Source organism: Protopterus annectens, chromosome 17.part0, assembly GCF_019279795.1.
Source record: "Protopterus annectens isolate FY-2018-M chromosome 17.part0, PAN1.0, whole genome shotgun sequence".
NCBI classification, from domain to species: Eukaryota; Metazoa; Chordata; order Ceratodontiformes; family Protopteridae; genus Protopterus; species Protopterus annectens.
The window spans coordinates 667,137,636-667,154,298 of record NC_056751.1 but is presented as its reverse complement, the minus strand read 5'-3'; the positions used below and the strand labels follow the sequence as shown (position 1 = coordinate 667,154,298).

At 42.4% G+C, this 16,663-nt stretch overlaps 1 protein-coding gene across 3 annotated transcripts in view; it reads left to right on the top strand.

The window, feature by feature from the left end:
• USF1 (upstream transcription factor 1) overlaps positions 1 to 16,663 on the top strand; it is a 931,515-nt gene that overhangs the window by 261,090 nt on the left and 653,762 nt on the right. For all 3 annotated transcript variants that reach the window (XM_044059392.1, XM_044059391.1, XM_044059393.1), the window contains one exon: positions 6,063 to 6,243. In XM_044059392.1, the coding sequence (XP_043915327.1) occupies positions 6,063 to 6,243 (181 nt within the window). The remainder of the gene's footprint in view (positions 1 to 6,062; positions 6,244 to 16,663) is intronic.

The window sequence follows — 16,663 nt, the reverse complement described above, 5'->3', positions numbered from 1 at the left end:
ATGCCTTAGTGGTATTGTAATTCCTGTCCTAGAAAACATTTTCCTAGAACACATTATTTTGGTCAGAATATCTAAGTCCTTGCTTGCAAGGAGCCTTTCATAATCTTCCACAAAGATGAGATTAGCTTTAGAACTAACTTCCTTTTATGCCGAAAGATTCTGAGTTGGCTGATAATCAAGATGTCCAACCTCCCACCTTTCTTTCAAGTCCATGGAATGAAGGGGAAATGATATTGCATTTGTTGGATGCCTGTATGCCACTGAGTACTATATTGCCCGGCCATACCGTAAGCTGAACAGCATTTTGTTTCACACGTGCCTGGTAAGGTAGGTGTGTGAGTACCCAAGAAAACTCATTTTAAATTACAGGCAAACTGTACTGCCTTCTGAGATGTTCATCGTGTTACCCTGCTGCAGTCATCACACTTGGGTTATCCTTCCATCAGGCGGTCCCGCAGTCGGCCTGAATTCCAAAGTCTTGGTCCGGCGTCAGTTGCTGTCGCTTCTTCCCTGACATCAGTGTGCCAGGGGTATATAAGAGGCATCCAACGCCATTTTCTTCAGTCTTTCTTGCCGCGCGGTGCCTGAAGCAGAAGCAGTTTGCAAGTGCCGGTCGGCCATCACCTGAGATTTTCAATTAGAATTTCAGTCCGAAGTCTTCAATAAAGCTAAGTAACCCCATTGGGGAACCTTTTCTTGCCTCAGTCCGATGTCAGAAAAAGTTAACAATTGCATTTCTTGTGGGAAGCAAATACCTCATAAGGACTTCCATTCCTATTGTATTCCTTGCCTAGGCCCAGACCACGACGTCACAGGTTGTCGGTTTTGTGCTAGGTTTAATAAACGAACTATCAAACGCCGTTTTGACTTCGTACGACATTACTTTGGTAGGAAATTTAATTATATCATGCCGTCGGAGCAGCTGACGACTGGCATACATAAAAAACGCAAGGATAAGAACAGGCAGCCTAGGAACAAGCCAGACTCCGAGGCCTCTGCTGGGCCTGTCGCCGGTTCTCCGGTTTTCAGTGAGGCGCCTACGCAGCCCCTGACGACCGCAGAACTGGAACCTCAGACAGCTGCGGATTCTCAAGCAGAGTCTACTAGGCCGATGCAGCCATCTTCCGACACTGGAGCAGAAGTAGACCCCGGTGCAGTGGAAACGCCTTCGATTGCAGAAGGTGTCTTCAGACCGACTACTTTCACCATTAAATCTTATGCTAAGCTTAAAACTCCTTTAAAACCTAAGAAGACTGTACATCAGTCTACAGTTCAAGGCCCCATGCCTAAGAAACAGATGCTTAAGATGGCTGAATATTTGATTACCCTTATCAGGGGTTCCCATCCCCCTCCTGATAAAAGACCAAGACAAGAGGAGGATTATGCTTCTTCTGACCAGGTTTCAATTTCCTCAGATTCTTCTGAAGAACAGGATTACACTTTTCCACCTTATGAAGACTCTGATGCTGAAGACTCTATTCCCTCAGCATCTCCCCCTGAAGACTACTCCTTTGGAGGAACTTTGCATACCATGAGGGAACATTTCCACTGGGAAGTCCAGGACTACTCTGATTCTAAGAAAAGGCTCCGAGAGTTCCTTTTACTACCCCAGCACAGACCTCTTGCTATCCCTCCAGTTTTAGATATTGTGATTGATGTTTACTTGAAGTCTAGTTTAAATCCAGGCTCTCTACCTCCTGCTCCAGCCAAACCAGACAGAGATACTACAGCGTACCTGACTCTCACAAATTCCTTTATAAAAGCCCTGTGGCTGACCCAGAAACGATTTCCCAGGATCCCAAGGGAGCTAAAGCTTCTATGGCTAAAAATCCTGTGCCCTCTGAAAGGGATTCCAGAGCCCTAGATAGATGGGGAAAGAAAATATACACCTCAGCAGCTCTGGCTATGAGAGCATAAAATTGTCAGTTTCACATGCTGAAATATCAGCAATTCCTAATGTCTCAATTAAAACAAAAAATGAGCACACATACTGAACAGTCTGAATTCAAGGAAATGCAGGATCTGTTGCATGCAGCTGAACAGGTGGGCAGACATACTTTACAATGCGGATTTGATTCGTTGGAAGCTTCCTGTAGAGCAGCTGTTACTGGCTCTGTCATACGTAGACATGCTTGGTTAAAAGAACAAACCCTTCCTGATCATGTTAAAGCAAAATTATTGGATGCTCCTTTACAGCAGGATGTATTATTTGGTGTCAAAGCAGAAGAGGTTTTAAAGAAAATGGAGGATAAGGCAAAGTCTATGCAGACGGTCAAGGATTTTTTGCAGGTACAACCCCCTCGTTTCAGCAGAAATTGGCCAACAAAAAACTGGTCCTTTCCAGCTTCTGACAGATCACAGAGGGGCAAATACAGATGCCCCAGGGGCAGAGGTCAGTCACAAGGCCCTTACAAACCTCGCCAATGGGGTACTGCTACCCAGAAAGGAGGAGAAGACAGGCCCCAAGCTAGCAGGAGACAAACACAATGACTCAGTCCTCAAACTATCAAACAAATCTCTCCTGGCAGCTCCCTTGGGAGGAAAATTAGCATTTTTTTGCAGACAACTGGCACATAATCACAAAAGACAAATCTGTCCTAAACATTGTCTCTCAAGGATACAGATTCCACTTTCATACCTTACCAAGGATAAAATAAAAGGAATGCCAAACCTGCCACCAAATCAATGGGCAGAAGCGCAAAAACAAATTACAGCTCTCATGGACATGAGAGCCATTCAACAGGTACCTACACAGGAGCAAGGACAAGGATTTTACTCAAGACTCTTTCTTGTCCCAAGAAAGGACAAAGCATGGAGACCCATTCTGGATCTTTCAATTCTGAACATCTATCTGCAAGTACCAAAATTCAAGATGCTAACACTACAGCAGCTTCTTCCCATGCTGGGCAAGAATGCTTGGCTAGTAACGTTGAACCTCAAGGAGGCATACCTGCCTGTCCCTATCAGACAAAAATTGCAGAAGATACCTCCGCTTCATTGCAGGCTCAACGCATTATTCTCTGCACTGCCCTTTGGCTTATCTACTGCACCCAGGGTCTTCACAAAATGCCTGGCACCAGTAATTGCATACTACAGACAAAGAGGAATTCAAATATACCCATACCTGGACGACTGCCTTATTCAAGCAGAAAGCAAGGACGTTCTTTTAAAGCATCTGGCATTTGTCCAACACCTAAGTTGCCTAGGGTACACAGTAAACAAAAAGAAATCAAAACTAGTGCCCTCACAAAACATAATATTCCTGGGTGCCAGCTCGAATACAACGGCCCAGATGGCTTATCTCACGCCAGACAAGCAACAACAGCTGATTCAATATTTCAAAATAATGGCAACAAAGACCCAACTACCTGCAAGAAAAATTCTGCAGGCCTTGGGATTCATGGCATCTTGCATTCTACTAATACCATTTGCAAAACTGCATATGAGGAAGTTACAATGGTACCTGAAAAGCATATGGACTCAGCACAGCCACAGCTTGGAAACAATGAATACCACTCATTCCCTGCCTTCAACAGGAGTTTCTATGGTGGGCACAGGCCTGTCACCTCAACAAGGGTCAGCCTTTCACCTTACCCGCAGCCAGGCAAACTATGACAACAGATGCCTTGGACTATGCCTGGGGAGCACACATGGCAGGACGGTGCATTCAGGGCAAATGGACTACAGATCAGCGGCATCTGCATATCGATCAAAAAGAAATGCTAGCAGTACAGAATGCCCTAACATCTTTCAAGGACCTCTTACACCCAGGACAGCTAATAATAAAGTTCGGCAATACCACAGTAATGTGGTACATAAACAAGCAAGGGGGCACACATTCCTACCCTCTATGCAGGCAAGCAATGACCTTGTGGAACACTGCACTGTCTTACCAGGTTCAATTGCAAGCACAGTTTCTGCCAGGAAAGAAAAACACATTGGCAGACAACCTAAGCAGAAACATCAAGGATCCACACGAGTGGAAACTAGATCCACAAGTATTTGCAATGATAGCTCAAAAATGGGGACGCCCAGACATAGATCTGTTTGCAAGCCCCCAAAACTACCAACTTCAAAAATTTTGCACAAGGACATTCCATCCACAAACTTGGAAAGTGGACACCCTCTCATTCAGTTGGAAACCATTAACAGTGTATGCCTTTCCTCCACTGCCTCTTCTAGCAAAGGTACTGCTGAAAGTCAGATTAGAGAGGCCACAAATGATACTCATTGCACCAGACTGGCCATGCCAGCATTGGTATCCAATTCTAAGGAACATGGCCCACAGCCCACCATGGATTTTACCACAAATTCCTCACCTGCTCACCCAGCGAGACAATCAGATTCTACACAGCCAGCTCAAGACTTTAAACCTGGCTGCATGGCAAATTACCTAAACAACCAGCCAACACCTCTATCCACAGCTGTTATGGATGTCATTCTGGAGGCCAGGAGGCCCAGCACCAGGAAAACCTATTCAGACAAATGGAAAAGATTTTGCGCCTGGAACCAGGCTAAAGGCCAAAATCCCCTTAATCCAAACATTCCTCAGATTCTGCAATATTTAACTGAGATGTTGCACAAAGGACTTTCCTTTTTATCTATTAAGATCCACGCCTCAGCAATTTCAGCTCATTACAACACGGATCCTCCTTTATTCTCACATCCACTCCTAAGATAGTACCTCAGAGGGGCTAAGAACATAAGACCGCCAAGGAGAGCACCAACACCTACTTGGGATCTCAACTTTGTTCTGGAAAAGCTTACACTGCCACCCTGTGAACCAGCTTTTTCAGCTGATTTAAAATTTCTTTCATGGAAAACTGCCCTGCTACTAGCAATAACCTCAGCTAGAAGAGTCTCAGAGCTACAGGCATTAATGGCAGTGGAGCCTTTACTCTTTTTTTCATCAAGACAGAGTCTCTCTATGAACTAACCCTTCCTTTATGCCAAAGGTGGTATCCAGTGTGGCCCTAAACCAAACCATTCATTTGCCCACCTTTTTCCCAAATCCCCAAAACAAAGGAGAAAGACTCCTGCACTCTTTGGACATTCACAGGCAATTACGTTACTACTTGGATAAAACTAAGGCTTTCAGAAAAACTGACCAGCTCTTTGTAGCCTATGCTACAGGATCACAAGGAAAAGCTATCTCAAACAGACCATTTCTAAATGGATAGGGCATTGCATACGTTTCTGCTACACGCATCATGGGAAACCGGTACCTGCTAACATTAGGTCCCACTCCACCAGGGCTACAGCTACATCAGCATCCTTTCTCAGGGGAGTGCCAACCAAGGATATTCTGGAAGCTGCAACTTGGAGTTCAGTGCACACCTTCACCAAACACGATCACTTACCTTTAAATTCTAAGACTAGAGCTGGTTTTGCCACTGCAGTTTTGCAGGGTCTACTAGCTTCTTCTAACCCTGTTTAACTCCACCTCCCATCCTTAGCTTTGGGATTCAACCCAAGTGTGATGACTGCAGCAGGGTAACATGATGAACATAGTACAGTTTTGTACCTACCATAAATGTAGATGTTCGAGTGTTCACCCTGCTGCAGTCCAGGTTAGCCTCCCTCCATCCCCTCTGAACTAGCTGAACTTATCCATACCACTCTATCCTATACAACCTCTGTGGTGTATTTGCTTGTGCCTAAAGGTATTGTTTTATTTTTATCTAGCTATATATATATATTTTGCCTACCTATTGGGGGCACCTGACATCTGGGGCAAGAAAAACTGAAGAAAATGGCATCGGATGCCTCTTGTTATACTTCTGGCGCACTGACGCCAGGGAAGAAGCGACAGCAACCAACGCCGGACCAAGACTTTGGAATTCAGACAGACTGCGGGACCGCCTGACTGCAGGATGACCCAAGTGTGATGACTGCAGCAGGGTGAACACTCGAACATCTACATTTATGGTAGGTACAAAACTGTACTTTTTGCATTATTTTAACACAGTTTGTTTTTTAAACCAGTTTGAATGCTGAAAAATTCTGTTGGCAGTCTCTTGCATGGTTGACTCATGCATGTTTTATCATGTGTTCCCTTTTAGGCTGTGATCCAGGGAGCTTTCAACAATGGTGAGGGCTTGGAAACAGAGAGTGCAAGCACAGAAACACACTACACCTACTTCCCTGCTGCTGTGACTGATACTGGTGCCACTGCTGCAACAGCTGTAGTAACCACACAGGGCTCAGAGACTATATTGGGCCAGGCCGCCACATCTGCCACAGGTATAGCGACTTTTAAATTATTTTTGAGCTTAAAGGTGGGGGACATTTTAATTGTGCTTTCATTGTCTTGCTTTAACATTGTCTGGTTTGGTAAGTTCCTGGAATGTGGAAGAGGGGACACAGAAAACTGGTAAAATTATAATTTTTGGATAAATTGTGAAGAACTGCAGTATGTGTTTTTGACTGAAAAAAATATTTGAAATTGCATTCATTTAATTTTAACCCTTTTGTGATTATAGAGCATCCTGCACGTTCATGTTGAAGTCTTTGCCCCAAAGGTGATTGGTTTCATTAGTGTACCTTGGGGATTAATGTTTTACAGACGTGCAAAACTAATATGGACAATCAATTAGAATAGAACAGTGTATATGTTGTATAAATAGCAGATATGTAAGAAAGTACTGTTGTGTTAATAATGTGTTAACTGCAATTTAAAGGTACTACAGATAAAGTTGCAACAAAAGAGTAAAACATTGCATGAAAAGTTTAGTAAAGACCAAGAATGATACAGGCAGGTGCTTTTCTTGTTGGTGTGAGGTCTTGTGTGGGGTACGGTCACTGTAACAGTAAGTCAAAACATTTAGGTTTTGTACTGCGTGCCATGTCTTCATCCCAGCATTTTTTTCTTCTTATGAAGTCTTTTGTTACTCTTTAGCCAGTGTTCATGGAACTGTGCTTTGCACTTAGAGGCAGTCATGTAGCCCATATTGCTTGAAACATTCATAGTTTTTCTTACCATTGTCAGTGCTTCGCATCCAAAATCTGTGCCATAGTAATTTTATTTGGGTATTGGATTGCCCCATTGACATTGTCATTTTTCTTCAGAGATCTTTAATATAAATTTTACAATGTTAATAAAGCATAGAATATTAATTTTTGGTAGGTTAATAGCCCTTTTGTACCAGAATTAATGGTGTTTTTTTTAAACACTTTTTTAACTTTTTTATTTAAAAAAAAAAAAACATAACATCGATTTGAAGTTGCAGCTGCCTTATAGTAAGTAGTCCGGAATAATAATGAAAAGGGCAGAGTTTTTAACCGTGTTGATGTATGTTTCCTGCTTGAATATCGCAGGTATCTGTGTATTTTTTAGTGCAAGTTCATTACTTTTTCAGGAAGATGTTGATATTCAAAACTGACAGAAAAGGTTTTGAGTGCCAGTACTTCTCAGTGGTATCTGTACTGCCAGAAGAAATGTGTTGGCAATGGTTTACTATCAAAAAGTGGAAAATGAAAATAATTTTCCGCCTTTTGAGCAAACCATTTTGCCGAAATTGGTAATAACAAGTTAGCAATATTTCGGAAATGGTAACATGGAATTGAAATTTGAACACCAGAAGTTCTAGTGTCGAAAGTCTGTGTTACCGGTAACGTTTTTGCAGTGGAGCAAGCCCCCTTGTACCCCCCCACCCCCTGCATAGTACATATTCCAACTCCAAGATTGTACTACAATGAGGAAGAGAGTACCTTTCCTGATTCCCACTGTACCACGATCGGTTATCAAAATGTCGATTCCAAATTAGCAAATGCACACTACCATTCGCTAATGTGGAGTCGAACATTTTCCATAGCGGCATTATGCGAACTTGAAAACAGCCTTTCAACCTTCCTAGCTTTGCACAAGTGGCCATCTAAATTTTAATAGTAAACCTTATTCAGTAGCTTTGTTGGTGCCTACATTGGTACCCTCTGACATCCTTCTAATCCACATTTTCTAATACCTTGACAACAGTGTCTCACTTTCAAGTCTAGTCTACAGAGACTTATGCCCTTATTTCTTAATTCAGTGCTTAAATATATTTTATGCATGTATTGTGAAATTCTTTGCCCATTTAATAAAGGGAGGTGTTCTTTTTAATCAGCCCAGACACCCAATTAACAAAATAAAAAAAATAATCCAAGAGTTTCAGTTTTAGTGATCCTAGCATTCCAGTATACTTCCAGTGAAGGTTTGCCTGCAGTAGTTGCATTTGCTTTATTCTCTGTTAACTTCCTGACACTGTTAATCATTTGTAAAAGACTTTTTCCATTATAGTGCAAGAACCTGTATTGTTAGCCTCACTGAGTTGCAAATTTTGACAAGGTGGATTGTAAAAATACTCCATCTGGTCTGTCTGAATTTTTTTTCAATAGAGGTTTCTGGAATTCCAATTTTTACAAAAAGAGAGATATCAAGAGCTTGTTATATTCAGATAAGCAAAGTGCATAGTATCAAAATGCATATACTACAATTATCTTGGTATGCTAATAGATCTTAGATGGGAAATTCAGCCAGAAGCAGGCATCTACTTTTTTGGTCTGATTTCTAATCCACAGTAGTGCCATCCAGAGGCAACTAGATAGAATGGGGAGTGCAGGTTTTGTCCCAGAGACTTTAATAGAAACCTTCACACATTCAACGATGAGCAAAATTAATTCTTGGAAAAACTTTGATTTATTCTTGTTCCCCTGCTTCTTAACCCTTTTGCACATTTGTGCCAGTTATTGTACCTCTTTACCTCAGTATATATAACTTTCCCATCTTATTTCTCTAAACTGTTTGACTGCACTGTTTGCATGTGTGTGTATGTCTTTTTATTTGTATATCTGTGTTTGTGTATGTATACATATATATGTATGTGTTATATATAATATATGTATATATAGATGTATATGTGTACATGTAATATATATATATATATATATATATATATATATGTATATGCATATGTGTACATGTGTGTGTGTGTGTGTATATATGTGTGTTTGTGTGTGTATGTATATATATATATATATATATTTACTTTAAAATCTCAAAATACTGAAATCTCGAAGTTCAGTATCTTGAGACTATAAAGCCAAACATTCACAAATTCGAAACCCTAAAAGCGCGAAATTCAAAGTCGCAACTTTTAAATACACCCTCCACCACACTGCATACACCTTCTTCCCCACACTACAACAAACCAACAAAACACACACAAACATGCACACACCTACCCTACATATACCCCCTGCACCCAATGTGGGGGGGGGGGTGCGCCCCCCACACCCCACCTACTTATGTATACTAACTCCGAGGTCGCACTAAAAAGACAAAAACACTAAACCCACAAATCCATACTCTGTGTTCACCTTGCACAAACACACACCACATAAGTACAAACACCACCAATCTCAACACTTACACACTCACACTCTTACCTACCTACCCTAACCTACACCTAAAACTTCCCAACACACTCACATTCACTCATATCCCTACCCAAAACACTTAAAAAAACGTCACTTACCTGAATCTCTACATATATCCACACAACGGCAGGCAGACCATATCCCACAGCACACCGCACCTTACAAACACAGCAAATCCCACATACCGTGCCACCACAACCACGAATTCGACACTTCGAATTCGATCAAGTGCAGTTTCATTCAACTGCTCTTTCAGCATTTTCATCTCGAGATACTGAAATTTGCAATTTCAGTATTTCGAGATAGTTGAGATAGTAACGTGCTTCAAAATATATTTTATCTATATATATATATATATATATATATATATATATATATATATATATATATGGGTCTACTGTAAATATTCAAAAACTCACTTTGAATATAAACAGTAGACCCCCGGTTACGCGAAAGTGCACTTCCGCGAGCATCAGTTCAATGAACTGATAAAGAACACAGTAACATTGCACCCCCACAGCCCCCCACACCCCCCTACTTTAATATACCAAATCCGAGATCGCACGACAGTGGGGAAACATGTAAACTCCCTTTCCCCACTGTAGTGTGCTTCGGCACCTGTGTTCCTTAACGGTGTGTTGAACCGTTTTTCGCAGAAGTGCACTTTTGCTTAAGCGCACTTTCGCGTAACCGAGAATCCAATGTTAGTTTTCAAACAAGTGGATTTTTGGTCTTTTTCAATAGATCTGTATATGTGTGTGTGTGTGTGTGTATATATATATATATATATATATATATATATATATATATATATATATATATATATATATATATATAGATATATATATATATATATATATATATATATCTATATATATATATAGATATAGATATATATATACATATATACATATATATATATATATATATATCTATATATATATATATATATATATATATATATATATATATAGATATATATACACACACGTGTGTGTGTGTATCATATACACGCGCATGTAGCTAGATACACACACACGTATTTTTTGTAGGTGTATGTTGGATATATAGAGAGAGGTATATATATATAAAAACCACAGGGAAAACTTGTACTTCATGAGAATTGAAGTTGCTGGCAGAGCCTCCTTCAAGTCAGGAAAAAAGAACCACAGACTATAGCCAAATTTAGTTGAGACTTCAGAATAATCAGGCACTTGCAACTTGTTTTAGACATCGGTACTACTATATTGAAAAATAAAGGATATTTAGTAGATGAGTGCTTTCTTTGGTAACAGAGCTTCATCACATCTAACTCCAGTCTACATGGCATGCATTATATATGCTTTAAAACTGTTCATAGGTAGGTACTAGGCTATCGGCCCTGGGGCCTATACAAGCCCAGCCAAAAAGGTACCCTGGCTTTTGCCACACAAGAAAATTATTTTCCTGTGCCACTGTTGAACAGAGCCACAGAGGTGATCCCCGGGGTGAATTTCCTATTTCCCATCCAATCATCAAGATTTTTCTTGAAGAGTGCTAATGAGGAGCTTTGTTTGATATAAATAGGTAGTTTATTCCAGAGTATGGGAAGTCTCTGGGACAGGAATCTATCCCTCTGGCATGTTCTGTTTATTGTGGTGACAAGGTTTAGGTCTCTAGAGTGTGTAGCTTGGAGGGATTGGGATTTCTTTAAGTGGAGCATGTCCAACAGCTCTGGGTTTGACATAGCTTTGTATGTTAGGCAGAGATCACCTCTGAGCAGGCGATATGCGACGGAGTAAAGCTGGAGTTTTTTGAGACGGTCAGCATAGGGCATCTGTTTGAGGCCGGTAATCCTCTTTGTGAGGTATTTCTGCAGCCTTTCCAATTGTTGGAGATGTCTTGTGAGGTACATACCAAAAGGGGCGTTGTACTCTATAATGGGTATAATGAGTGATGAGTAGAGGGGAACAATGACCTCTTTTTTTCTGAATGAGAAACCTTTTGTGATGAGGTGTGCCACGTAGAAGGATTTCCTAACTGCTGTGGCGATGTGATCATCAAGGGAGAGACTACTGTCCACCTGTGTCCCAAGGTCTCTTATCACACTTTCGGTGTTAAGTATACTACCGCCTATGTTGTAGTTCATGGGTACAGAGTTTTTACCAAAGGGGATGACTATGCACTTTTTGGCATTGAGCTTGAGGCCATGGCTTTGACACCAGGCATCTGTCTCAGTGAGGCCCTTTTGTAGGATATCCACATCGTTGGGAGTTTCGATTTATGGCTCCAAGTTTGCAGTCATCTGCAAACTTCATTAGCCAAAGACCTTCTGTGTTAGCCTGTACTTCAGAGAAGTAGATACCAAACAGGAGAGGACCCAGGACTGAACCCTGTGATACTCCACTTGTCACTGGTCTGAAGTCGGATTTGGAGTCTGCTACTTTCACAGTGTGTGTTCTGTCAGTGAGCCATTTGGCAACCCATCTTGTGACATTTTATTTATTTTTTATTTTACATTTGTTGACCGGGCTAGTCTATCTGGATATATGTCCATTTTCAGTAGAGGCCCGGGGAGAAAAGCTCCAATGAGTATTACATGGTTTCAGAAGGTGTTACAAAAGAAGTAATAACAAGTATAAAACTAACAGTAAACAACTAGTAAATGAAAATTTTTTTTTTTTTTTTTTAATCAGGAGATTGCATATTACAATCTGAGAACCAAAAAATACATAAACTACAACCTATGTAAGGTGCATCACAAAGAACATTACAATACAAAAAATTAATACATAAATTTTATAAGTGGAATGCTGAAGTGTAATGAGAGGTTAAGACATAGGGATTTATACCTAGTTTAGTGAGTTTATCTATAATTCCCGAGTGGGGGATGGTGTCACAAGCCTTGGCAAGATCTAGATAAGCTGTGTGAACCACCTTAACCTTGTCTAGGGTTTTGGTGACTGTTTCAAAGAAGTCTGTCAGGTTTAGGAGACATGATCTGCCTTTTACAAACCCAAACTGGGTGGGATACAGAGTTTGGAGATTACCAATGTCTTTGTTTATAAGTTCCGCGATGATACATTCCATGGCCTTGCAGACCAGGCTCGTCAGGCTAATGGGGTGGTAGTTCCCGGGGTCCGTGGTGGCTCCCCCTTTTGGAGTGGGATAACCGTTGCTGTGCGCCATTCAGCAGGCACAAAGCCTGAGGTGAGGCTGTGATTGAACATGGTACTTAGATGGGGTGCCAGTTCGTTCTGTAGTTCGTGTAGAACGCAGCCTGGGATGTTGTTTGGTCCCATGGATGCTGTGTTCTTAGCTGTGGAGAGTGTGGTTTTTACCTGTGCAGCCATGATTACAGGAACTTTGCATTCTTCCGGTATAGAGATGGGCTCTTTAGGGGGTGAGAAGGGGGGTAAAGTTAGCACTGAACCTATCTGCCAGGATGTTGGCAATATCAGTTGGGTCTGTATATTTAGTGCCATTGTGTTGTAACTCAGAGCAGATCTGAGTGTTGCCATTCAGATTCTTGACATAGCTATAGAATGCTTTGTGGTTGTCTTTAGAATCAGTGGCGATATTGTTTTCGTAACTAGCTTTGGAGGATTTTATCTGGGATCGCAGCTTCTTACTGAGGCTGACCCAGGGAGCTCCTCCACTCGTGGGATTTTACTCTCTTTGCAAGAGTTTCTTCCTTCTGTTGTACAGTTTGTTTATGGCAGGGGACCACCAGATTGGCTTCCTTTTTTTGGAGGATAGCATCTTGGTTCTATTTGGGATAGCACGATCCATGCACTCATGTAAGTGCTTATAAAGTGCAATTGTGTAGGATTCAGCAGTCGTAACTGTATTGCCCATCTGCATGGGTGTCATGAAGTTCACCACTTCTGTCTTAAGAAGCACGAAGTTGGCTTTGGAGAAATTTTTTATTATGGTTTCCGTAATGGGGGGGGGTAGAGGGAAGATGTGGATATGTAGGGTAATTAGCTTATGGTCGGATCGGACCAATGAGGCATTGACTTTAGGTGTGGAACACCAGTCACTCATATTGGTAATGACTAGATCTAGGATATTGTTGCCCCTGGTGGGGATGTGGATAAGTTGATCCAGGGCATTGGAGTTTATGAATTCCAGAAAGTGTTGAGCGAAGGAGTTGGTACATTAGTATTTTTCCCAGTTAATGGTGGGGTAGTTGAAATCTCCCATTATTAGGGTGTTTGGTTGAACCCTAATATTTTCCAGTACATCACGAAAAGAGGAGTGGGAATTCTGGGGCATGGTGGGTGATCTGTAGCAAGCTACAATTTGGATTGCAGTTTTGCCCAGAGTTAGTTGCACTTGGATAACCTCGGCTGCATTATGCTGAGCAACTAGCCTGGAGGTGTGGATATCCTTAATGAATATGGATACACCTCCACCTTTGGTGTTCCGGTCCAGGTTACATGGCCGAAAAGTGTGGTATGAGTTATAGCCTGGTAGTGCAGGGGTGCTCTCTGGAGCCTTGAACCAGGTCTCAGTCACTACACAGATATCGATGTTCTCCATTTTAAGGAGTACCTCTAGTGAGTGCATTTTGAGATTTAGACTTCTGGCATTGAGTAGCATCACCCTCAGTTTTTGCTTGCCTGTTCCTGATGTCCTTCAAGGGTGCATCTGCAGTCTTCAAAAATGGGTTGTCGTGTCGTCAGGCAGCCCTTCGGTCGGCCGGATTCCAAAGTCTGGGTCTGGCTTCGGCTGGTGTCGCACTTCACCCGACGTCATTGCGGCAGTTCTTCGGGTATAAAGGCATCAGCCAACGCCATTTTCCTCAGTCTTTCTTGCCGCGGCGCCGAAGCAGAAGCTGTTCGCAAGTGCCGGTCTGTCAGATCCAGAGATTACTACTACCGAATATTACCAAGACTTCTAAAAGCTAAGTACCCGTTGGGGACTCTTTCTTGCCTCAGCCGATGTCAGAGAAAGTGAATAACTGTTTATCTTGTGGGAAACAAATACCTCATAAAGATTTCCACTCCTATTGCATACATTGTTTAGGCCCAGACCACGACGTAGCAGCTTGTCTAGCCTGTGCTTCTTTAACCGACGGACGCTTAGGCGCCGGTCGGAGTTTGCTGAACAGATTTTCGGCTCCGATTTTGCATATATTATGCCGTCGGATCCTCCGACTACGCAAAGTACCAAAAAACGCAAAGAAAAGGACCGGCACTTGCGGTCCGCGGTTTCGGCCAAAACCGCGGTTAAGCAAACCATGAGTGTCTCTGTTTCGGCCGAAACCGAGCAAGCGGTTCTTTCTTCAGCCGAAATCATGCCTTCTACCGAGGCCTCTTCTAACCTGGTAGAAACGGCTTCTGAAATCCAACCTTCTGTTGCGGTTTCACAGGATTTATCAGATACCATTCCCCTGGATATTTCTACCCCTGCATATGGAGCTGCTAGGCCTCCTGCAGCAATGTCTATTAAGGCCTTTGCCAGGGCTAAAGCAGCCAAAGCATCAAAAACGGTGCCTGCCAAGCCCCCCTCTCTCAGGCCCAGCACCAGCTCCCATATGCTTACTTTGGCTGAGGATCTCATCTCTTTAATTCGTGGAGCCCAGCCTCATCCAGACAGGGCCTCTCTCCCTCCTTCGGAAAAAAGGCCTAGAGCAGAGCCCCCTGAACCAGTATCCACAGATGATTCCTTTGATGACTCAGAACATACAGACGCTCCTGAGGCTGCTTATTCTCCTTACGAAGACTCTGATGCTGAGGAGTCCATCCCTTCAGCCTCTCCTCCTGAGGAATTTTCCTTTGGGGAAACCTTGCATGCTATGAGGGAACAATTTCAGTGGCAGGGCCAAGATTTCTCAGACTCCAGAAAAAGGCTTAGGACCTTTCTACATTTGCCACAGCATAGGCCTTTAGCTATACCTCCAGTACTTTCTGTTGTTGATGATGCATTTAATGATGCTTGCACTGCTCCTGATTCATTACCTCCGGCTCCTGCTAAGCCCGATAGGTTCTACAGGGTCCCGGACACTCATCACCATTTATATAAGGCTCCTTTTGCAGATCCAGAGACTATCTCCAGGGTCCTAAAGCCGTAGCAGCTACTTCCACTAAAACCCTCCCTCTGAAAGGGAATCCAGGTCCTTAGAGAGATGGGGCAAAAAGTTTACACCTCTGCTACTTTGTCAGCTAGAGCTTTGAACTGCCAATTTCATATGATTCAATACCAAGAGTTTATGCTTGACCAGTTGGCTAAAAAGCTGTCCTCTGAAGAATCTTTAGATAAGAAATATGTTCAAGAAATGGTACATAACATACAGCAGGTTAGTAACCATTCTTTAAAATGTGGCTATGATGCACTGGAGGCTTCCTTTAGATCAGCCATGACTGGCACAGTTATCAGGAGGCATGCATGGCTGAAAGAACAGGCATTACCAGACCATGTCAAATCAAAGCTTTTGGATGCACCTATGGACAAGGTCAGTTTATTTGGTTCCCCTGCAGGTACTAAAAAGATGGAAGAGAAAGCAAAATCTGTACAAACAGTGAAAGATTTCTTACAAGTTCAACCTCCAAGGTTTAGCAGGAACTGGCCTCCAAGAATTGGTCCTTTCCAGACTCCTCTAGGGCACAGAGGCAGGAATAGGCGCTCGAGAGGCAGAAACCAAACCAGGGGTGCCTACAGGGGATGCCAGTGACAAGGTAACAACCAGCGAGGCACGGATGCAACCACCACCACTACAACAACTCATTCACAGTGACTTATGTGGCACCGCCTACCAGGGAACAACTAGAAGCACCCTTAGGCGGAAAGCTAACCTTATTTTCAAAGAACTGGCATTGCATCACAAGAGAAAAATGGATTTTGCAAACTATAGACCAAGGTTACAGGTTCCATTTCCATACTCTACCAAGCAAAAGAGGAATGCCAAACCTGCCACCTACTCAAAGGACAGAAGCTCTAAAGCAAATATCTCAATTACTAAGAATGAGAGCTGTGGAAAAGGTACCACCTTTGGAGCAAGGAAAGGATTTTACTCCAGACTCTTCCTGGTACCAAGAAAAGAAAACAAATGGAGGCCTATTCTGGACCTGTCCGCTTTAAACACATTCCTCATTGTTCCAAAATTCAAAATGCTGACCCTACAGCAGCTTCTTCCCATGCTGGGCAAGGAGTCTTGGCTGGTAACTCTAGATCTCAAGGAGGCATACCTGCACGTCCCCATAAGACCAGTTTGCAGAAGATACCTCAGATTTCTTGCAGGATCAGAGCATTATCAATTCTC